The sequence below is a fragment of the Notolepis coatsorum genome (genome assembly GCF_963971535.1).
Source record: "Notolepis coatsorum genome assembly, chromosome: 1".
NCBI classification, from domain to species: Eukaryota; Metazoa; Chordata; class Actinopteri; order Aulopiformes; family Paralepididae; genus Notolepis; species Notolepis coatsorum.
Window position 1 is genome coordinate 79915652 of NC_140165.1, and position 25411 is coordinate 79941062.

At 44.1% G+C, this 25411-nt stretch overlaps 2 protein-coding genes across 2 annotated transcripts in view; both read right to left on the reverse strand.

The window, feature by feature from the left end:
• Window positions 1–2535, reverse strand: part of LOC311239142 (GRB2-associated-binding protein 1-like) — a gene marked incomplete at its 5' end in the record, with an annotated part of 37606 nt that extends 35071 nt beyond the window's left edge. Inside the window, 2 exon segments of the mRNA XM_084327398.1 lie at window positions 2462–2487; window positions 2490–2535. Of these exon segments, the coding sequence (XP_084183524.1) occupies window positions 2462–2487; window positions 2490–2535 (72 nt within the window).
• Window positions 2536–17726: 15191 nt separating this feature from the next.
• LOC311239225 (F-box only protein 41-like) overlaps window positions 17727–25411 on the reverse strand; it is a gene marked incomplete at both ends in the record, with an annotated part of 104890 nt that continues 97205 nt past the window's right edge. Inside the window, 2 exon segments of the mRNA XM_084327520.1 lie at window positions 17727–17755; window positions 19143–19301. Coding sequence (XP_084183646.1) covers window positions 17727–17755; window positions 19143–19301 — 188 coding nt within the window.

Genomic DNA, 25411 nt, shown 5'->3' on the forward strand with positions numbered 1-25411 from the left:
TAAAAACAAATATCAATTTTTTTTTCAACAAGAAACAAAACATATCACAATACAATAATAATACGTCAAATGTATATACTCTCTTTTCTGGACTCTTTTTGTATCACAAACAGTACTGTATTTGCAAATCTGGTATGTCATGTATAGATGTAGCACTACTGTCTATCTGTATGTCATGTATGTCATTATGTTATGATGAATTGAAAATGGGGGACCCTGATGTAACAAGACGAAAGTCTTTCTCTGGTCTGCATCCCCTTAACAATTGTATGTATTGAGCTGTACTGTATTGTACCCATTCTGCAATCTGTTAAATAAAGTTTTCATTCATTCACCATGACATTACGTTAGTTAGCATCCAAGCTAGCGTGATAACGTTAGTAGTTAGAACGGCTAGGCTGCCTGCTTACCTGCAATAATGTTGTCATCGTCCTGGACAGATAGACTTGTTAAATCATAATATCCACACTTTGTGCTGGTCCTCAGTAAATGTCCCGGCGAGCTTATTATAGCTTGTTGCCCCTTTCCCTCCTCGTGGAACTTCTGCATTGCATTTATTACAAATAGCAAGCGATCTTTTTCCTCTGAAACTATTCGTAACCGACGCCATCTTTGTTGTTACGTCCAGCGCTCCCTTTCTTGGCTGTGACGTAGCCACGTAAGTTTCTTGTGCCGCGTTCACGTTACGTGGGAATAAGCGGAAGAACCATGCAGAGGACATCTCGTTGCTACAACTAGGAAGCCTTCACGAATTGACTCGATGAAACGCCCACATCCATACTTCCGCAATTCGTGACGCGAAGTGGGAGATATCGGGGTCTATAAAAAATCCCATATGTCCTAGTAGGAATTACCACTAGGAGGCTGACGTGAATGGTTTTTCCCAGTCGGAAGCTGGTTCTTCCGCTTCTTCCCACGTAACGTGAACGTGGCACAAGAAACGTACGTGGCTACGTCACAGCCAAGAAAGGGAGCGCTGGATTTGTGTAAAACGCCCTGTTCCTAAACCACACGCTATCAGTCGTACCACAGTACTGGCAAAACGGGAGGAGCCTACAATCAAAACAAACGCACAGTCAGTCTGTCGATCCAGTCCCACGAACGGGAGCTCCATTCAGTCCCGCCCCCCCCCCCCCCGCGGGCCCTGAGGCGGCTGCCTCGCCTGCCTCGCCTATATAGCCGCGTGTGAATGTGTGTGTGTGTGTGTGTGTGTGTGCGTGTGTGTGTGTGCACGTGCACGTGAAGGGGGAGTAACGCATCAGAGCTCAAGAAAAACAGCGAGCTAACAGCAAACAGTAAGCTGTCTTTTACCGGAATGCACGCGCCCTGCTGCATGCTGCTGCTGCTGCCGGTAGAGCAAGAGGTTTAGAATATATTTACCGTTTTAACAACAACAACACGTCCCGTATCTGTTTGTGTCAACGGCTGTCCGTCTGTCGTACACCTAATTTTCATGGTGGTTTTAATTCAAAACATACCTGAATTACAGGTTGTATACCCTTTACGAAAAAGTATCGTGGTATTTCCAAAGAAAGTATCATGTATTTATAAAAAATATATATATATATAAAAATAAGTATCATGGTATTTCCATTATTTGTTGGTTTAATACCACTACTATTACTAATAATAATAATGCACTTAATTTGTATAAATGGTAAATGGTGCATTTATATAGCGCTTTTATCCAAAGCGCTTTACAACTTGTTCCTCACATTCATTCACCCATTCACTCACACAATCACTCACCGACGGCGGAGGCAATTCCATGCAAGGTGCCAACCTGCACATCGGGAGCAATTAGGGGTTAAGTGTCTTGCTCAAGGACACTTCGACACACTGCCCGGGAGGAGCGGGAATCGAACCAGGAACCTCCGGAATTACCAGACGACCGCTCTATACCTCCCGAGCCACTGTCGCCCTTTCATACAAGGACTGCAACTCACAGCAGTAAAATAGACATAAAATAGACATAGGCATAAAATAAGCATAAAATAGACAGAATGAAAGTATAGTGTAATAAAATAGTCCCGGTATATGATCATGGTATAGTCAACAAAAAAAGAAAACATGATATTAGTTCAAATTAGATTATACATGGTACTATTTGAGTACAAAAGTGACAATTGTTAGTGTTGGTTTATGCCTTATAGCCAGGTCCTATATGATGACTTTAGTAAATGACTTGCTGTGAACTTATTGATAAGAGGGAGAGGTCATGATTAATCTATAAATTAAAGCTCAAAATTAGGCCATGTAAGAAAAGCCTATCACACACACACACACACACGCACGCACGCACACACTCACAAACACAAAATCGCACCTCCAGGGCTAATAGCCTTCACACACACACACACGCACGCACGCGCGCGCGCGCGCCACACACACACACACACACACACACACACACACACACACACACACACACACACACACACACACACTTGTGAATACTCACATATCGCCGTAACTTTTTCTCCGGGGAGATTTTCGGAGCCAGCCCTCACACACCACATCCCCGACTCCACTCATCCTGCCCCGGACAACTCCCGTTATCTCTGCGGTCTACCAGTAACTTAATATAATATATATCCCGTGGGTTCTCTCTCTCTCTCTCTCTCTCTCTCTCTCTCTCTCTCTCTCTCTCTCTCTCTCTCTCTCTCTCTCTCTCTCTCTCTCTCTCTCTCTCTCTCTCTCTCTCTCTCTTAATAAATCCCGTTATTCGGCCGCGGTAGTCTATTCCGTTGTTGGAGGCGAAGTCATATTATTCGATTGAAATAAGGTTGACTGATCGATCAATCGATTGGTGCCGTTAGCTGAACGTTTCCAACGGTCAAATGATATACCGTGAGTGAGTCCACGAGGAGCTGCTGAAACTTTGACAGGGGAGTTTTCACGTCTCTCTCTCTCTCTCTCTCTCTCTCTCTCTCTCTCTCTCTCTCTCTCTCTCTCTCTCTCTCTCTCTCTCTCTCTCTCTCTCTCTCTCTCTCTCACCCCCCCTAGGGTGACCAGATGCAAAAAGTCCAAAAGTGGGACAACAGTAAGATTTTGGTGGGACAAAGTGGGACAACAGTAAGATTTTGGTGGGACAAAGTGGGACAAAGTGGGACAGATAGATAATGTAAATTTTTGTATTAGAATAACTGAGTCTGGCAAAATGACAGGAGCTAGTTTCATACCACAGTCGGCTGACCTGTATGAATGGGAGTGTTGTACTGTGTGATAGACACTTGTTATCTCAGCTGCAGTGACCTTGTCCGTCTGGCTATCATTGTTTGGTTTAAAAAGAAACGTATCCATAGATCTGGATGTTTCTTTTTGGTGAACCACTTTCAAGTGAGACTCACGTCCACTGTGGCGCTTCAAGTCGTATTCTCCTCCATGCGCAATTGAAAACGAACTATGACACAAAACACAGAAAGCCTGCTGCGGATTGCCTGCCATCTGCCTCACCCAGTCATGTGTCGTTTGCCAGTCTTGGTTGTAACTGCAGGTCCGTTTCTTTTTACTGCTTTCCATCTTGAACTAGTTCGCTTGTAATGTTGTTTTTTTTTTTTTGACCAATCAGATTTGCGATATGAGGTAGCGTCACAAGTTCAACTCTCACGAGCAGAGCAGTGCGCTAAATTACTATAACCAATCAGATCTGCGATATGAGGTAGCGTCACGACTCAGTCACGTCACAAGCAGGCAAGCAGCGCGCTAAAGTACTATAACCAATCAGAGCAATGTTGCTACGTTTACTGTCTGTAGGGAGGGGCTTTTAGACGCATGTTTTTTTTGGCTTCGAAAAGAGGGACATCCTCTCAATATGAGGGACGCGGGACATTTGGTCAAATGGTGGGACAGTACAACCAAAAGGGGGACACCTGGTCACCCTACCCCCCCCCCTCTCTCTCTCAGACAGCTGACCACGGTGCCGTGTCACCCATAGATATATATAGAACACTAGATAGCTTGCCCGCGCTGCCGGCCAATGGAGAGCGACGTCACTGAACCGCCGCCATCTTGCCAGGGGCAGCCTTGAGTGAGAGTGAGTTGAGCTGCACAAACAAAAATACTCATAACTCGCTGAAATATTGACGGATTTACAAACGGTTTGGTTTATTACAAGCATTATTAACGTGGCTATGATTCAAGCGGTTTGTAAAAAAAAAACATCTTCAATATTTCAGCGAGTTATGAGTATTTTTGTCTGTGCAGCTCACTCACTCTCACTCAAGGCTGCCCCTGGCAAGATGGCGGCGGTTCAGTGACGCTGGTGACTCCGCCTTAAGCTATCTAGTGTTCTATAGATATCTATGGTGTCACCAACCACTCCAAAACGACTTACACATTCTGTACGACAAGCCATCAGGAAGGGCACAACTATATCAGCTGAGCAACAATGTTCATCAAAGTGTTGAGTGCTACAGTGTAGGTTAGTTTATTAGGACAAGTGCATGACAGTACGGTTAGTTAGGGTTAGATATATATATATATTTTTTTTATTCAGATAATGGTTGAAGAAGTGCGTCTTTAGTCGACGGCGAAATATTGGACGTGTTTCGGCTGTCCTAACTGGGGTGGGTAGTTCATTGTGCACCATTGTGGGGCAAGGACTGAGAATAGGCGACTTCTCTTTGATGACCCTCCCGGAGCTTGGATAGGAGTAGGTCTGAGGCGGCCAGAAGATGCAGAGCGTAGGGGTCTTGAGGGTGTGTAGTTAGAGACCATTGACCGGAGGTAGGCGGGAGCGGTTCCCTTTGCCGCACGGTATGCTAGGTCGAGGGCCTTGAAGCGGATTCGTGCAGCAATGGGGAGCCAGTGCAGGTCCCTAAGAAGTGGGGTGACATGGGCCGACTTCGGTAGGTTTGAGATCAGGCGGGCCGCTGCGTTCTGAATGAGTTGAAGAGACTTAGTGGCAGTGGCCGGGAGGCCAGCGAGCAGTGCGTTGCAGTAGTCGAGGCGGGAGATGACTGTTGATTGGACGAGGAGTTGGGTGGCTTCTTTTGTCAGGAAGGGGCGGATCCTTCTGACGTTGCTCAGGAGGAATCGGCAGGTTCTGGTTGTCGCTGCGATGTGAGCAGAGAAGTTCAACTGGTCGTCGAGGACAACACCAAGGTTCTTGGCGGTCGGGGACGCGGTCACAGCTGCATTCTCGACTGTGATGGAGAGGTCGGTCAGGGGGGAGGATTTGGCCGGCAGGTGGAGCAATTCTGTTTTGCTTAGGTTCAGTTTGAGGTGGTTGGTCGTCATCCAGGCGGAGATGTCGGACAGACAGGCCGAGATCCGCTCAGAGACGTGGATATCTGAGGGAGGGAAGGAGATGAAGAGTTGAGTATCGTCGGCATAACAATGGTAGGAGACACCATGAGACCTGATAATGTTACCCAGTGATTTAGTGTAGAGGGAGAAGAGAAGCGGTCCTAAAACCGAGCCCTGGGGGACACCCGTCCGCAGGGGGCGGGTGGCCGACAGGGTCCCTCTCCATGACACTTGGTAGGAGCGGTCATTGAGGTATGATGACACATGACAGCCATGTCAGCGCAGAGCTAGCCACTCCCATTCCTGCGAGGGCCGCGAGGAGGATCTGGTGGTTTACTGTGTCGAAGGCTGCAGATAGATCTAGGAGAATCAGGACAGAGGAGAGGCCTTTCGCTTTTGCTAAGTGAAGTGCCTCTGTGACCGCAATGAGGGCTGTCTCTGTGGAGTGACCAGTCCTGAAGCCTGACTGATTAGGGTCTAGGAGGTCATTCTGTAAGAGATAAGCTGTAAGTTGGTTGGATACAGCACGTTCAAGTGTTTTAGAAAGGAAGGAGAGAAGAGAGACAGGACGGTAGTTGCCTATGACGGTAGGGTTCAGGGTTGGTTTTTTTATGAGGGGCGTGACTCTGGCTTGTTTTAGGGAGGTGGGGACCACCCCCGAGTTGAGTGAGGAGTTGATGGTTGCAGTTAGGAATGGGAGGATGTCTGGTGCTATGGTCTGGAGGAGTGGGGAGGGTAGCCGGTCCAGCTGGCATGTAGTCGGACGGTTCGACGTTACCAGTGTCAGGGTCTCGGCTTCTGTAATGGGAGAGAAAGATGACAGAGTGAAGGATGAGGTTCTCGATTCAGCATTTGGAATGGGTGGGGGTTGGGAGAAGGAGCTGTGGATGTTCTCCACTTTTTCCTCAAAGAAAACTGTACATTGGAATACTCACAAAGCCATACTTGGTCATTTACTGTACAACTGGGTTAGGTAATTTGTAGGGGCCAGTTTCGAATTGCAGTCTCCCGTAGGTGTTCTTTGAGAGTGTTTTTGAAAGTGGGTAGTGATTCACATTCCTTTACAGCATTGGGTAGGGCGTTCCACATTGATGTGGCATAATTGCTAAACGTGTTTAGTCCCTTGTTTGAGCCGAATCTGGGTTTAACATGATTTGTGGAGTTCCCTCTGGTGTTGTGATCGTGGTATTCACCTTTGGGAAGTATTTTGACATGTACATGGGTACCTTTGTCATGTAGTGTATCTTGTAGACCAGGCCCATTGCAAGTTGCTGTACTCTGTCGTCTACTCTAAGCCATCCTAGGTTGTCAAAGTGGGCAGGGGTGAGTGGGTTCTAGGAGTAAGGTCAAGCAGTAGTCTGACTAGTTTGTTTTGAGATGTTTGTAATTTGTTTTTTAGTGCCTTTGAGGTGCTTTGGTACCATGAGGTGCAAGCATAGTCGTAGTACCCTTGAATGAGTGCTCCTGCCAGAGTCTTCAGGGTATTCTTGTTTACCAGAGAGGAGATCCGGTACAAGAATCGAGTTTGTTGGTTGACTTTTTTTATTACATTGGATGCCATTTTGTCACATTTTGTACCATGTGCAATGACAATAACCTAGACATCTAAAATCTAATCTAATATATAACACACTCAAAGGCTAAATCTAACCCTAAAACAAAATTGACATTGTAGCCTACATCCCAATGATCTTAGACAGTTTGTCATTAATATCTATAAACATAGACAAGTGGAGCTTAAAGGAAAACTCCAACATTTTGGGGAATTAGCTTATTTAACATCTTCCCTGGAGTTAGACAAGAAAATACATACCTTTTTTGTCTCTCTGCATGCATTAGGCTTAGGGAATGCCCGCACCATTAGCGTAGCTTAGCTTCATCACTGGAAGTGGGTCAGACCTTTACCCTGAAGTTCCCTACAGTTTTGATTGATTGATTGAAAAATGTATTAACAGATTGCAGAATGGGTACAGTACAGTACAGATCAATACATACAATTGTTAAGGGGATGCAGACCAGAGAAAGACTTTCGTCTTGTTTACATCAGGGTCCCACATTTTCAATTCATCATAACATATGACACACACAACATACAGATAGACAGTACTGCTACATCTATACATTTATGACATACCAGATTTGCAAATATAGTACTGTTTGTGCTACAAAAAGTGTCCAGAAAAAGAGTGTATATACATTTGACGTAGAAACTGTACATTGGAGGAGGTTGGGTAGGTGGGGTGGGGTTGGGTGGGTGGGTGGGGGGCTGTACATTGGAGGTGGGGGGGGGTTGGGTAGGGGGGGGGTGGGGGACACTGTACACTGGAATACTCACAAAGCCATACTTGGTCATTTACTGTACAACTGGGTTAGGTAATTTGTAGGGGCCAGTTTCAAATTGCAGTCTCCCGTAGGTGTTCTTTGAGAGTGTTTTTGAAAGTGGGTAGTGATTCACATTCCTTTACAGCATTGGGTAGGGCGTTCCACATTGATGTGGCATAATTGCGAAACGTGTTTAGTCCCTTGTTTGAGCCGAATCTGGGTTTAACATGATTTGTGGAGCTCCCTCTGGTGTTGTGATCGTGGTATTCACCTTTGGGAAGTATTTTGACATGTACATGGGTACCTTTGTCATGTAGTGTATCTTGTAGACCAGGCCCATTGCAAGTTGCTGTACTCTGTCGTCTACTCTAAGCCATCCTAGGTTGTCAAAGTGGGCAGGGGTGAGGTGGGTTCTAGGAGTAAGGTCAAGCAGTAGTCTGACTAGTTTGTTTTGAGATGTTTGTAATTTGTTTTTTAGTGCCTTTGAGGTGCTTTGGTACCATGAGGTGCAAGCATAGTCGTAGTACCCTTGAATGAGTGCTCCTGCCAGAGTCTTCAGGGTATTCTTGTTTACCAGAGAGGAGATCCGGTACAAGAATCGAGTTTGTTGGTTGACTTTTTTTATTACATTGGATGCCATTTTGTCACATTTTGTACCATGTGCAATGACAATAACCTAGACATCTAAAATCTAATCTAATATATAACACACTCAAAGGCTAAATCTAACCCTAAAACAAAATTGACATTGTAGCCTACATCCCAATGATCTTAGACAGTTTGTCATTAATATCTATAAACATAGACAAGTGGAGCTTAAAGGAAAACTCCAACATTTTGGGGAATTAGCTTATTTAACATCTTCCCTGGAGTTAGACAAGAAAATACATACCTTTTTTGTCTCTCTGCATGCATTAGGCTTAGGGAACGCCCGCACCATTAGCGTAGCTTAGCCTCATCACTGGAAGTGGGTCAGACCTTTACCCTGAAGTTCCCTACAGTGTTGATTGATTGATTGATTGAAAAATGTATTAACAGATTGCAGAATGGGTACAGTACAGTACAGCTCAATACATACAATTGTTAAGGGGATGCAGACCAGAGAAAGACTTTCGTCTTGTTTACATCAGGGTCCCCCATTTTCAATTCATCATAACATATGACACACACAACATACAGATAGACAGTACTGCTACATCTATACATTTATGACATACCAGATTTGCAAATATAGTACTGTTTGTGCTACAAAAAGTGTCCAGAAAAAGAGTGTATATACATTTGACGTAGAAACTGTACATTGGAGGAGGTTGGGTAGGTGGGGTGGGGTTGGGTGGGTGGGTGGGGGGCTGTACATTGGAGGTGGGGGGGGTTGGGTAGGAGGGGGGGTGGGGGACACTGTACACTGTACATTGGAATACTCACAAAGCCATACTTGGTAATTTACTGTACAACTGGGTTAGGTAATTTGTAGGGGCCAGTTTCGAATTGCAGTCTCCCGTAGGTGTTCTTTGAGAGTGTTTTTGAAAGTGGGTAGTGATTCACATTCCTTTACAGCATTGGGTAGGGCGTTCCACATTGATGTGGCATAATTGCGAAACGTGTTTAGTCCCTTGTTTGAGCCGAATCTGGGTTTAACATGATTTGTGGAGCTCCCTCTGGTGTTGTGATCGTGGTATTCACCTTTGGGAAGTATTTTGACATGTACATGGGTACCTTTTTTTTTTTTTTTTTTTTTATATATTCTTTATTATTGCAGAACAAAAATTATTAAAAGTCAGTACTCAACACATAATGCATAATGAAACTTTCAGTCAAGGTGGTTAAAATTACATGCAAGTACAGAAACAAGATAAAACAAAAATAGTCCATAATAACATTTTGACCGTATACAGTGTATATCCAATAAATTACAATTATATAAATTATATAAAATTATATAAATGTTAGTATAGAATATACCCCTAATACCTATTTTCTAAAACCCTACACACATATGCTCCAGCTCGAACCCCCCCCTCCCGGACCCCCCCTTGGATAGTACCTCCATTATCCCTCACTCCTAACCAGACACTACCATTATAAGCTAGCTTTTATTCTCTCCACCACTTCTACCCACATTGTCATTTTGGATTCATTGAGACCCAGAATTCTTGCTGTAGATATTTCTTGATATATCACATCGAGATATGTAAGAAACCAAACTTTCCGGCAAATTTTTTCCAGTTGAAACCAGCGTGATGCGATCAGCTTTTTAGCTACTGTGATACCCGATAAAACCAATCTCTTTAGCTGTGGATTCACTGCAAACTCAAAAACATCGTTCAATAGTAATACCGAGGGGTGTACAGGTATATTCCAAGATACGAGTTTTGATAACTGTTGGGACACATCTTTCCAGAATGCCTTAACTGGTGGGCAGTCCCAATACATGTGCATAAATGTTCCTTCGTCCCCATTTGTACATTGGGAGCATTTGGAGTCTTGTTTAAGCCCCATTCTGCACAGTCTTATAGGAGTCAAGTATGTCCTGTGAATATAGTTCAGATTGATTTGTTGATGATCCGGGTTCCTTGATGTGAGTCGGACATTTGCCCAGGCTCCTTGCCAATCAAAGTCATTTTCCAGGTCTGGTATATCCCTCCTCCAGACAGTGTCTAGTTGAAGGGTTTCATACGAGGACGTTAGTAATTGATAATAAAAACCTGATACAAAACCTCCTAATGTTTCTCTTTCATAGAAAAATTTGTGGAATCTGTGGTGTTCAATTGGTATGAGTAATGGAACACCGTGAGACCTCAGACATAGTCGTAACTGTATATAAAAAAGCCATGTGGACTCGGTGAGGTTAAACTTTGTGCATATTTCGCCATAACTACAGAAGCCCTGGTTATTAAAAATATCCCCTAATGAGTGTATGCCATGCTCTTCCCATATAGGGAATCTTATAGGGCGTTTTCCCATTAAGAGTGCATTGTTATTGTGTGATTATGCCATTCTTGAGGGTTAGGATATTTCTTTTGTGTTTCCCGCCATGTTCTGATTGCATGGGTAATTATGGGGCCAAATTCCCGCTCACAATGCTTGATTGAAAGTTTAGTGTGTGCTATGTCTTTCAGTCTCTGTGGGGCTACTATGTTTTCTTCCAATTCTCTCCAAGATACCAAAGCCTGGGGATCAAACCATATTTTCAATGGTCTTAATGAGAAAGCCTTAAAATATTGTAAAAAATCTGGAACTGCCATGCCACCGTCTGCTTTATTTCTCTGTGCGGTGGATCTTTTTATGCGAGGTGGTTTGTTATTCCAAATAAATTTGTATGTGGAGGATTGTAATCTTTTCCAGTAGCCCTCTGGAGGAGGTAACGGTAGCATTGAGCTGATGAAATTGATTCTTGGTTACACATTCATCTTAACTATTGATACCCTTGCCTGTACTGAGTTTTTAAGTTTTGCCCACCTGTCCAGGTCGTCTTTGATTTTGTTCTGTATTTTTGTGTAATTGTGCTTCACCGTTTGTCTTATGGTGGGAAAAATTTCCACACCCAAGCATCTAAAATGTTTAACCATGGGTATCGCAACCTGGGAGGGTTGTGTCTTTTTTTGCCCGGATGTTAAGAGGAAGGAAAGCCGACTTAGGCCAATTTATTTTAAATCCCGATAAATCACCAAAGTTCTCTATCAACTTGAGTAGATGCGGCAATGTGGTGTTGGGGTTTTGCATGAACAATATTACGTCGTCCGCATATAAACTAATTTTATGTTGTGTGCCCTTGATTACGATTGGTTCTATGTGTTGGGAATGTCTTATAAATTGTGCTAAAGGCTCTAATGATAGATCGAATAGTCCGGGACTAAGAGGGCAACCCTGTCTGGCTGAGCGTGATACCGGAAAGATTTCGGAGATGAATGTGCCTGTAGTAATCATGGCAGATGGGTCCTTGTATAGTACTTTAATCATATCAATGAATCCTTTTCCTAACTCCATCCTTTCTAATACTGCCCATAGAAACGCCCATTCCAGCCTGTCAAATGCTTTCATAGCATCCAGGGATAGCATCGCCTTAGGTGTGGTGTCCTCATTGTCTGCATCTAGTACGTGCAGTATTCGCCTTATGTTATCATTGATCAGGCGACCTCTTATGAAGCCAGTTTGGTCCGGATGAACTAAAGACGTCATATGCTTTTGCAATCTGATGGCTAATATCTTAGAGTACAGTTTGACATCGGTTCCGAGAAGGCTTAAAGGTCGGTAACTACCGCACTCAGTGGGGTCTTTGTCTTTTTTGAGAAGGACTGAAATGAGTGCGATATTGTGGTGTTTATGGAAGCTCCCCTCCTTGACTGAGTATAAGATCATATTTAGTAATAAGGGTCCAAATATGTCCCAGCAAGAAAGGTACATTTCTGATGGGATACCGTCATTTCCCGGTGCCTTACCGTTTTTCATTCCGGATATGGCCTTCTTGAGTTCTTCTAATGTGATCGGTGCTTCTAACTGTTTAGCGTCGTCCTCCGAAAGTTTAGGGAGAGTAATTTGATTAAGATATGTGTCTAATTTGATTTGATCAAAGGTCGTTTCTGAATTATACAAGTCGGAGTAGAATTCTTTGAATGTATCGTTTATTATTTTGGGGTCTGTTACAAGTACTTGTTGTTTTCTAATGGCAGTTATATCTGCAAATTTTGCATTAATTCTTAATCGCATGGCTAATAGGTGACTAGGTTTAGAACCTTGGAAATACTGCTGTTGTCTTGTGCTGCGTATTTGCATTTCCGATTTTTGTCTGTATATTGCTTTGATCTCTGTCTTTAGAATGTTAACTTGGTTTTCTAGTCTAGTAGAGTTGTTGTATTTTAAAGAATTAAATAGCGTTGAGTAAAGCGTTTCCATTTCCGACAGTTTTGTGCATTGATTTTTGCGCAATATGGAGGAAAATCTTGTTGTTTACCAGAGAGGAGATCCGGTACAAGAATCGAGTTCGTTGGTTGACTTTTTTTATTACATTGGATAGCCATTTTGTCACAGGAAAGATTAGCCTCTAGGATGGAACCCAGGTAGGTAATTTCATCTTTCCTTGTGACCCACTGTATTGTCACCCACTGTAACTGCAAAGCCGTCGGTCTTGCTGAGTTTGTTATTTGAACCGAAGAGAATGGACTCTGTTTTGCCCATGTGTAATGATAGTTTGTTGTCGGCAAGCCATATGCAGATTTTGCCTAGTTCCGAGCTGAGGGCTTTTTCAACCTGTAACTTGTTCTTGTCAGAGACCAGCAGGGCTGAGTCGTCCGCAAACAGGAACAAGTTGCAGTCACAAGCTGACGACATGTCATTTGCATAAATTAGGAATAGTAGAGGTCCTAGTATGGGAATTGCAGCCATTTTGTAAAAATGAATATACATTTAAAAAAATGGGAAAAATCCGGGAACGGGATGACGGCGGGAAGGAAGGTTGAAATTCGGGACAATCCCGGGAAAATCGGGATGGTTGACAGCTGATACGAATCCATCTTGGGAAACGTGTGGAATGGAGTGAGCTTATCCTACCGCTCTGTAGAAAGCAACTTTAACTCTGTACTTGTCGTTCACTTCACAGGTCGTTCTCGTGGGAGGCTCGCCAGCCTGTCGTTGCCGATGCAGTCCAAGGAACCAGCAGACGAACAGACGAATCCAGGATCCAAATCAACTCCAACTCAAAAACCCAGCCTTGTAATACAAAACCATACGTGCATATCAATGTCTCATTCAATAAAGCATCTTCAATTTGGCATTTGTAACCGTATACAATAAAGTGCATTTACAACCTGTAAATGGGTTCACTCTTTTCATTCTGTTTTCATGCATCGCCTGTCTGTATATCGGCCCTGGGTGCTTGTGAGGAGCCATATTGCGACATTCCAGCTAACGTTATATTGCTTACTATGGCAGTAAGCTACAACAAGCTCACAGTGGCTAATTAGCCAGGGTAACGTTTATCGTTACACTAAATTCTCTAATATTCACATTACACTCAATTCTCATATTAACACAACTTTCTAATATTCACATTTCTCTTGTTTGAGACTCACCAAGGGTTTCTCTGATGCTAACTAGCAACCGTCGACGAGTGTATGGTAAATACACTCGCACACTTTTCACAATATCCACAAAGGTTCTTTTTCCGGAATCAACTCAGGGTATCATAGAAGTATTCTCTTATATAGTGCTCTTCTATCAGTAATCTGCTGATAGTTATCATATATCAAGTATTCTTTCTCACGTTACACTTATTTCCGACGCAAGGGACAGCTTAACATCCACCTGGTATCATTCTTGACTCGACAAAGGAAAGAACTGGTCTTGACCGGAGTTCAAGGTTAAACATAAGAGGCGGGCCTAACGCTCTGATTGGTCAAATCTCATTTCAATGTTACATCCGTTTTGGAGTCATTAACTATTCGTTGCATCAGTATTTACTCACTATTTCTATACAATACTTTCGATTCCCTAGAATCAATTAAACAAATGCTAGGATGCAGTTGCTCTTGTCTTGTGTCATAGGAGCTCTAGTAACCTGGGGTTACAACAGTCTATAGGGATGCACCGATACTGACACTGGTGTGGGATATCAGTCTGATACCAACAGAAACTGATACTGGTATGGGATATCAGTCTGATATCAGTCTAAAACAGATAGTGACACTGGTTTGGGATATGGGTCTGATACCAGGCTAAAAGAGATACTGATACAGGTATGGGATATTAGGGTATTGGAGAATTTCCCAGATACTAAAATCTGATACAGAGAAACCAAGTAACATGCCAGAAAATCAAAGCCAAGTGACTTAATTAGCTAAATGTGTAACACATCAGCATGTCAGATCTCCTAATAGAGTAACACTGATAATATATCTCAAAAAACCTTTGCCCAATTACCACAAACTGATGGTCTATGTCTCTACAGTAAAAGTGATGGTTCAATGGTACTGTACTTGGTATCGGGACAACACTGAATGTTGTTGGTATCGGCAGTCAAACAGCGATATGGGTCCTTCCTCCTCTCACTATCGCCAGGCTGTGCATGTAACCTGATACCTGGTGATACTCTCAGACCAAAAAACTCAATGAATCAAACAGAATCAGTTTTTATTCCCAAATTAGGTGGACACCATTTGAAAGGGTTAATGCCAACTCTATCAGAACGAGTTGGGGCTCATTAACCCTTTCACTGCCCCACTACCAAACAGTTAACCCTTTCGCCGCGACAATACACAGAAGGTTAACCCTTTCACTGCCTCACAACAGCAGGTTAACGCTTTCACTGCCACACTACAGAAGGTTAACCCTTTACTATCACACTACCGACGGTTACCGTCGGTAGTGTGATAGTAAAGGGTTAACCTTCTGTAGTGTGGCAGAGTATAGACCTTTGCATAGACATTGTATATTGGCCCCAGTGTACTTCCTGTTGTAGTGCAAGGAAACTATAACAGAAGGAAGGGTCATCACGTCACAAGTGTAGAAACTTTCAGTTCGGCCGACACAGAGTTGAATGGGACCAGCCTCGTCCATTTAAATTGATTTCATTATTAATTCAGATGTCTTGCTAATGTTTGATACAGTATATTGGTTGATGTTTCCTCAGATAGCTGGTATATTTTTTATTTCAATACAGGCTTCACTTAGAACAGGCTGTCAAGAAGTCCACCATTATCCCTGTACCCAAAAAATCTACGCCCGCTTGCCTCAACGACTACCGCCCTGTAGCTCTCACCTCCATAACCATGAAGTGCTTTGAGAAGCTAGTGAAGGGCTACATCTGTTCCTCCCTCCCCATCAACCTGGACCCCCTGCAATTTGCATACCGCCCCAACAGGTCCACGGAGGACGCCATAGCCCATGTACATCACACCTGGACAAGAGGCAGGGGAACTATGTGAGAATGCTGTTCATCGACTACAGCTCAGCATTCAATACCATAGTCCCCCCCAAACTCATAGCCAAGCTCAGGTACCTGGGCTTGAACTATGACCTCTGCCAGTGGGTCTTGGACTTCCTGACGGTTAGAACCCAGGTGGTGAGAGCAGGCAACTGCACCTCCTCATCCATCACGCTCAACATAGGGGCCCCCCAGAGCTGTGTTCTGAGTCCCCTCCTCTACTCGCTGTACACACACAACTGTGTGGCACAGCAGAACAACAACACAATCATCAAATTTGCTGATGACACAGTAGTGGTGGGCCTGATCTCTGCAAACGATGAGAGGGCCTACCTGGAAGAGGTAGAGAATCTGTCGCGGTGGTGTCAGGAGAACTGCCTCTCCCTGAACGTCAGCAAAACAAAAGAGATGATTTTGGACTTTAGGAGGTCGGGGGTCAGGGACTACAGCCCCCTCAGCATCGATGGGGCACCGGTTGAGAGAGTGAACAGTTTTAAGTACCTCGGAGTCCACATATCCGAGGACTTGACATGGACCACACACATTGACAGTGTAATCAAGAAGGCACGGCAACGCCTCTACTTCCTTAGGCGCCTAAGGAAGTTCAAAGTGAGTCAGAAGATCCTTAAGAACTTATACTCATGCACAATAGAGAGCATCCTGACTGGCAATATCACCTCCTGGTTTGGGAATAGCACCACACAAGATCGTAGCAGACTACAGAGAGTGGCCCGTTCAGCTGAACGCACAATTGGAGGTGGGCTTCCCACTCTCCAAGACATTTACAACAAGCGTTGCATGGGTAAGGCTAAGAGAATAATCAAAGACTCCAGCCACCCAAACAACTGCCTCTTTGAACTGCTGCGATCAGGCAAGAGATACCACAGAGAGACTCAGAAAGAGCTTCTATCCCTAGGCCATCAGGATGCTCAATGACAATAACACTATGTAACAAACCATCAAATATACTCACAGCACACACATCCACACGCACACACTCACTTTAAATAAACAACTCACTGCAGCACCCCCTTTACCCACTTTAGACACTTTAACACACTTTATATTTATTGGTAAAGAGATTTGCACTAACCTCATACCTCATTACACCTTACCCTAAATTGTACCTCATCCCATTTCTGCATTGTACTGTATTTTGTATTGTAACTCAGTTACTTTTTCTACTCGGCATTGTATATTGTATATATGTATATTGAACACTTTTGTTTATGTACTTTTGACTTCTATTTTATACTTATTTTATACTTATCTATTTGTATCTAGCACACTCTCAGGAGCAAAACAGAAAGAAGCATTTCATATAAAATTATTCTGTATTTTTGTATTACAACTAATAAAGAAACTTGAACTTGAAACTTGAACTCAAACTGGCAACAAAGTCTGGCACCAAGCAGAGAATAGAACACTGGTATTCTGAGGTGATGACCCTTCCTTCTTTTATAGTTCTGTTGGTAGCTGACAGGAAGCACACCGGGCCCAGACTGTTCCCCCGGCAACAGAACTATTCTGAAAAGATCTAGAATGTTTCCGCAAATAGTAACAATTCAGCGAAGACCCTCTTCTATTTGTTTTATTTTTATTATATATCTATTGATCAATTCATATGGTTAGCATGTTGAATTGAAATGAAACCCTTCAATTACACCATTCATTTACCTTCTACTGATATTGATCTTTTGATCTGTGAAATATTGAGTGAATGGTTGATTGATTGATTAAATGGTTGATTGTCCTTGGACTGTATGTGTGTGTGTGTGTGTGTGTGTGTGTGTGTGTGTGTGTGTACATGTTTGTGTGTGTGTGCGTATGTGTGTGTGTGTGTGTACATGTTTGTGTGTGTGCGTATGTGTGTGCATCAGTCTGTGTGTGTGACTGTGTGTGTATGCATCAGTCTGTGTGTGTGTGTGTGGGTGCATGCATGCATGCAAAAAAAACATTACAAATGTGGGAATGTGTATTTGTGTATGTGATTGTGTGTGATTGTGTGTGTGTGTGCGTGTATAGGTGTGTGTGTGTGTGTGTAGGTGTGTGTGTGTGTGTGTGTGTGTGTGTGTGTGTGTGTGTGTGTGTGTGTGTGTGTGTGTGTGTGTGTGTGTGTGTGTGTGTGTGTGTGTGTGTGTGTGTGTGTGTGTGTGTGTGTGTGTGTGTGTGTGTGTGTGCGTGCGTGCTTGTCAGTTGATGTCAGCAGAATCCTTGGGCCTTGACCTGCAGGATGTCACACAACCCTGGTCTCCTCTGGAGAGCCTGAGGAACACACACACGCACACACAGACACACACCTTATTCACACTGAATTACATACTGTAGAAGTTGAAATGCATGCCGAATAATATTCATGCATTATTTTACAGGCAGGCATCTGTCTCTTTAGCAGATATAATATGGCTCAACAACTTTCAACAGTTCAATACACACACACACACACACACACACACACACACACACACACACACACACACACACACACACACACACACACACACGCACACACACACACGCACGCACACACACACACACACGCACACACACACACGCACACACACACACACACACACACACACACACACACACACACACACACACACACACACACACACACACACACACACACACACACACACACACACACACACACACACACACACACACACACACACACACACACACACACACACACACACACATACACACACACACACAGACTAACCTGTAGCGTACTGAGAATGTCTCCAAACTGAGTCTTTGACTCCTGAGTATCTGGATCTTCAAAATAATCTGCTACTGATACGTCTATTACTATACACCTTAGACTGGTAGAGTTACCTAGAGAGGGAGAGAGAGAGAGAGAGAGAGAGAGAGAGAGAGAGAGAGAGAGAGAGAGAGAGAGAGAGAGAGAGAGAGAGAGAGAGAGAGAGAGAGAGAGAGAGAGAGAGAGAGAGAGAGAGAGAGAGGGAGAGAGAAATGGATAGAGGGAGGGAGAGACAGATGAGAGAGAGGAGAGAGAGAGTGTATTAACAGTGTAACTGTATAGGTGTAGTAACAGTGTTACTGTATATGTGTAGTAACAGTCTAACTGTATAGGTGTAGTAACAGTGTAACTGTATAGGTGTAGTAACAGTGTTACTGTATAGGTGTAGTAACAGTCTTACTGTATAGGTGTAGTAACAGTCTTAAGTCTTACTGTATAGGTGTAGTAACAGTGTTACTGTATAGGTGTAGTAACAGTGTTACTGTATAGGTGTAGTAACAGTGTTACTGTATAGGTGTAGTAACAGTGTTACTGTATAGGTGTAGTAACAGTCTTACTGTATAGGTGTAGTAACAGTCTTACTGTATAGGTGTAGTAACAGTGTTACTGTATAGGTGTAGTAACAGTCTTACTGTATAGGTGTAGCAAAAGTCTTACTGTATAGGTGTAGTAACAGTCTTATTGTATAGGTGTAGTAACAGTGTTACTGTATAGGTGTAGTAACAGTCTTACTGTATAGGTGTAGCAACAGTCTTACTGTATAGGTGTAGTAACAGTCTTACTGTATAGGTGTAGCAACAGTCTTACTGTATAGGTGTAGTAACAGTCTTACTGTATAGGCGTAGTAAAAGTCTTACTGTATAGGTGTAGTAAAAGTCTTACTGTATAGGTGTAGTATAGCTTGTCCGTTGACAGGAGTGTGTTTTATCAGGAGTGTCTCCAGATTCTTAAGTCCTTCTCTACACAGCTCTGTCGCCACCTCCAGGCCAAACCCAGTAATGCGCTCCAACTCCAGCACCTGAAGATGGACACAGCTACGCACTGTAACACACAGACACACGCACACACACACACACACACACACACACACACACACACACACACACACACACACACACACACACACACACACACACACACACACACACACACACACACACACACACACACACACACACACACACACACACAGTTAAAATAAATAATACACGATTAAAAGTAGTAACACAGCAAGATAGTTTTGGCTCTAGTAAACAGCATGCACTTTGTTTTACTTGCATTAAGCACCAATTTACGATCAACAATTGCTTCCTGAAAGGGCATGAAAGGAAGATTGCAAGGTCTCAATGGCCAGTTGTTCAGAATCAGCAATACAATACACAATGGTGTCATCTGCATAAACATAGGCTTGACAACCATTCAAAGAAGAAACAATATCAATGATATAAACGGTGAAGAGGACAGGACCCAATATTGAACCTTGCGGCACACCTTTTGTTATTGACAACAATTCCGACAAGCATTTACCGACTTCACACACTGTCGCCTCTCAAACAAATAGTTTTGAATCCAATCAAAAGCCTTTCTATCCAAACCAACACTAGATCCTCTTTGTAAGAGCAAAATATGATCAACTGTATCAAATTGGGCGACAGTGGCTCGGGAAGTAGAGCAGTCATCTGGCAATCCGGAGGTTCCCGGTTCGATTCCCGCTCCCTTCCGGGCAGCGTGTCGATGTGTCCTTGAGCAAGACACTTAACCCCTAATTGCACCCGGTGAGCAGGTTGGCACCTTGCATGGTTGCCTCCGCCATCGGTGTGTGAATGTGTGAGTGAACGGGTAAAATGTGAGTAACAAATTGTAAAGCCCTTTGGATAAAAGCGCTATATAAAAGAGCAGCCATTTACCATTTACCAATGCTTTAGAATCTAGATCTATAACAAGGTCTAATGCTATCTAATGCAAATATTATATAATCTGTAACTAATGTAATAGCTGCAATGGTGCTGTGATTAGCTCTAAGTCCAAGTGGCTGTGGACTAAGCAGAGTGCTGAGTGGTGGCAGCTGAGCGACCTGGAAAAAAGGATTTCAGTTGATTCCAGCCCTCATGCATCAACGTGGACGTAGAACTTGACCTACTTCCACACGTAAGCACGGAATGTAGAACTAGCGCACGCACAGGGAAGTCGGCATTCATCACACGTGCGTACGCAGGCTCTACGCACACCTGTCATGATGAATACCACTTTGTTCTACCGTCAATGCTCGTGCATGATTATCCATATATGGTCATGAAAATGAGGAAACACCCCCCATGGGATGTGAAATAATGGACGGACCCGAGCGGAACCCTGAGAAACTCCACGGAGAATTCACTGCTGTCGAACCAAGAAGACACTATCGCGTATTGTGGGATAAATAAAAGGCGGACTCGTAAACGGTGATGTCAGATATCAACGGCTCCCTAAGACCATTGCTGCAATTCTGCCTGGACAGCTCAAAATACTAATAAAGACCGTTCGTTGACCACTGTTTGGCGTTGGTTGTGTGTCATTATAACCGTGCTGTAATATGAATGCCTTTATTAGTTGTGTTCGATTGGCTATATGATTTTTAGATGCATCTATTTTGTTGTCGGCTAATAAAGACCGCGCTGGAATATGACTGCCTTTTCCCGTGTTGTTTGAATACCCCAGGGATTAAAGTTCTCCTCAATTTTATTCCAAATCGCGATGGATCTCCCGTCAATTTTCGACCTGCTGCATATGATTTCTAGAGGCATACTACAATCTATTTTGATGTCAGTATTGGGTAGCCTATATAAACAATATAATACGAGAGCATATACAAGAACAATGAATCTCACTGCATGTATGATAGCCTGCCTTTCAATACATGAACTTGAATTCCATCATGTTTGTGTGCGGGACTCACAAGGCTGTTGTCACAATGAGTGGTACCGGTGTACAGTAATAATAACAGTCCACACAATATCACGATCCATGCCATAGCCTATGTTCTATTAGGACATGATCTGTGACGACAAATGTTCTAGAATGTTTGATTAAGATATCATACTCTGACAGCATGCCTATGAGCAACAGAAACGCGAACTTGAATCCCATCATATACATAGTCTGTCCACTATAGTGTCATTGCAATGCGTTTTCTATTCTTTCTTATACAGTAAAAAGGGGGAAGAACACTATATTCATATGACTTGTATTCTGCTTACAGCTTCGAAGTTCCACTTGTTTCGTTTAACGTAAAGCCTTTTAAATATAATCAAAACGTTCCCGTGTTTCTGCGGTCTGCGCAGAATAATAACGAGTTGAGCTTTATGATTTATGATGAATTGAAAATGGGGGACCCTGATGTAAACAAGACGAAGGTTGGTCTGCATCCCCAATTAACAATTGTATGTACTGAGCTGTACTGTACTGTACCCATTCTGCAATCTGTTAATAAACTTTTCAATCAATCAATCAAGCTACGCGGAGCGCAGTCAGTCAGTAGCCTACACCCCGTATATTCCGATAACGCTATATAAACCATGCTGCATTCATTCTGAGAGAAAGATCTATTATTCCAAATGCTATTTATAGGGTTTTGACCATAATTACACTACTGTTGCTATTCTACAATGAACTATAATGAACTACGGTTCGTACAGAACGTGCCAGTGTTATTATGCACAGAAGCTCATTTCCTTGTTGTAATAATATATTCTACCACTGGGAGCTAGGTACGCCAGGTCTGACCTGTGCGTAGATGTACGCACGAAGTCAAGTTCAAGTTGAAGTTGATGAATCCCACTCTTTGCTTAGAAATGATCGTACGCACAGGGTAAGCACAGTACCTTCATAAGCAGGTGTGTGGTCACCTGCTCTCCTCCTTCTCGCTTTCACCACAAGGAAGAAGTGCCTCGGTAGATCCCCACACTTGACACCATGATGGAAGAAATTGGATTAGGAACAGCTTGGGAAACAAGGATACGTTGACATCATATCTTTGTTTTCTCTCTCACTATTTTCGAGAAAATACGGCGATATTGTCTTCGTACTGGAGTGTCTAGAAGATGATGATCATTCTAAAAACCCTCCACCGGTTTTCGTATTGGGAGCACGCCGCTGCATGCTTCTCAACTGCAGTTCCTTGCTGTGTTTGTTGGGGTGAAACCTGTCAGGCCACAGCTGAACTGTCGGACATGCCGCTGTTGTGAGGAGCGGTGCGTTCCAGGTTGGGTGAGTAGTGTTTGCTGGCGGGCTCCACTTGTCTGTTAGTGCTATGGGGGCTACTTGACAAAGTTTATGGAAACCGGCCCCAGGCTAGGGTCCTTTGTTTAGCCGCCTAGGCGACAGAAGGCCTTGGTCTGGCGACCATTATAGTTTTAACTAGTGGGCCGCGACCATTGACACTGGTGATCCCTGTGTGTTCTGGACGAGTGGATTCTCTCTGTCACCGTGTTAAGACCCCATCTTTCATATCCAAATGAGAGTATTCCTTCACGAGGGGATATGTGCATGTAATGTGCGATAGCGGCAGATTCATGTTCAAAGTCAGCTATACAGGCCAGTTGGTACTGTGCTGATTCCGCCGGACGTGGTAATGTCGCCGTTGTGAAGCGGTGTTGACGTCTTGTTTTCTCTTTTCTCTTAAAAAGTGAGGAGAGGTTCAGAACGGCGGCCTGTCTGGGTGAGTGTTATGTCATTGTTTACATGTTCATAGCTTACGGTTAGCCGGTCAGTGGCCTGGCGCGGGGTAGCTTAGCTTCTCGCGCGCCGCCGGGAGCTTGCTTCTGATCGCGTGCGTCGTTAGATCGGCGTCTCGCGAGCGGAAGCAATAGCACCCGAACGGTTGGAGCAGCCGTTAGCTTGATGCTATTCTGTTGAACGTGCTTTGATTTTAACATGTTTTACACTCTTGACCACGACGTCATCCTTGACAGGGGATGTTCGTCGACCCTGCCCTGAGCCTGGACGGGTATTGCGTCAACAAAGAAGACTGTAGCGACTGGTTGGAGCGGCGACGCTGCCCGGATCGAACAACACAGGACGGCTGTGTTCTACGGTGTCTTGTGACTGCACTTCGCTGATCTGCGTTCCGGGTAGGTACGGGGTTGGCCAGACCTCATAACACGTCTTCTGGTTTTACTTTGCTAAATGTATTGTGAATAACGGTGTTTTTTCCCAAAACGTGTGTTGTTGCAATGCATTTGGGATACGTTGCGGGTTATGTGTGAGCTGTTTTTGTCACTGGCAGTTAGCTTCTCCGTGCAGATCGTGATGTATTGATCTGGTTGTTGTGTGAGAAACATCATGGTGTTTATGTGTACCGTGTACTCACTACTAAGGCAACTAACCTATGAAGCTATGCTTGGTGACAAGTGAGTAAAAGAATGTTCTTTCTCAGACTGTAATGACAATGAACAGTGAGTTCACACATTAACAGGTTTTCCTGTTTTAACTGGCCGTATTGAGGGTAAAATAGGAGGATTGTGTTTTCCCCCCCGGTTCCCTGGGGACTTTATCACCTCCTATCAGACATGTTGTGCATTAATTGTGTCTTTTGTGTGGTAGGGATACGATGTAACTCTTAGCTTGATTGCTGAGGTTGTGCTAAATCTGCTGGAGAAACTTATTTCCTAAAGGGAAATTGGTTTGGTTGCTGTCATGTGTGCTTAGCAAGGCCTGTGGTCGATACTAATCAAGAATGATGTATTCTCTCATTGTGAAAAAAACGGCGTTCCTCTGTTGAGTGTTTTTGCCATTTTTTGTAGGTGATGATGGGTTGTGTGTGTCATGTGACCTACAACTGGGTTGTACTGGCCACAGAAGCACATGTGTATGTTGGACCGGGGTTCTTAGAGCCTTCTCTATTCTGTGTTTTTCCTTAGTAAAAATCAGATAGCAGGTTAGCTCATGCGCTGTGTGGAGCTGTGAAACGCTTCATAGAGCTGACTATGACTGTGTCATATTCTCTTTTTGTCGTTACGTCGTATCATGGGTGTGGGGTCGTAAAGGGGTGAACTGGTAACCTTTCCTCTCCCCGTTGTTCTGTCGGTCAGGGGTACACCCCCTGTCCTTCAAGGTTCCCGTCACGTGGCGGTTCGGCACGTTACGGGGGGGGGGGGGGGGTGGGGGGGGAGGGAGTTCCTGGTCCCACGGCCTGGTATATTGGGCGTGTGCACCGCAGGAATTCCCCCGCCATAGAGTACGTCACCGTGCGCGTCTCTGTTGGTAGGACTTCCGTGTGCTGTTCAGGTCCATGTGATGGATCTGTTTTCAGGGGGGGTGGTCAGGGCTCCTCCTCACCAAGCGCCTATTCAGGCCTTCTGTGAGTTCGGACTCCTTCTTCCATGTGAGGAAGCCTCCATCAGAGTACAGAGCCTTCCTCCTCAGATTGTCAAAGTGAGTGGACCCTCTAGAAGGGTCCTTTTCTATTGTATGTATATTCGATTCAATTCGTTTATTGAGTGTGTATGGGTTCAGTGCCTCTTCCCCGGAGGCCCTAAAACCAGTTTTTTACATGGCTCAAGGTGCAATATATTCTTTTCAATCTGTACAGCTCGCGTGGGAAGTCTCTCTGGGGATCCCCGTCTCTTTCCTATGGGAGGGTGGTGGGATGTAAAAATGTGAAATTTTTTTACCCCGGCTGTGTAGACTGGGATACATACTGTTGATGCTTCCTTCTTTCTATTCCAGAAGTGTTGGAGTTAGGGAGTGTCACACCCCTCTTGTCGTTCCCCTGGGCGCCTTGGGGATTCAATGACAGGTCTAAATAGCCTGTTCATTGATGGGGGTGTGTCCCGACGCACGTATAGTGCTAGCTCGCTGTAAACAGGCGATTGACTGGCACGCCTTGGTTGCTTGTGGTTGAAACAGCGTTTTTATAAAGCAACTGAGATGGGGGTTTTTCCTCTTCCGACGACCACATCCCATGACCTGGGTGGGTTGTCGACGGATTCTCGTTCATGTCTGGGGGATGATGACGGGATGGATCTGAACATATGTAGTGGGGTCTCACGCCCTTGGGGTGGGCCACCAGGCGCGGTTCGTCCGAACGTCTGGGTGGCGCCTTCTTTTCATGTTAAGATCCACACGCATATCTGCCCTTCTCCTGGAGTAGGCATGTCGGCGTGGTTAGGGCA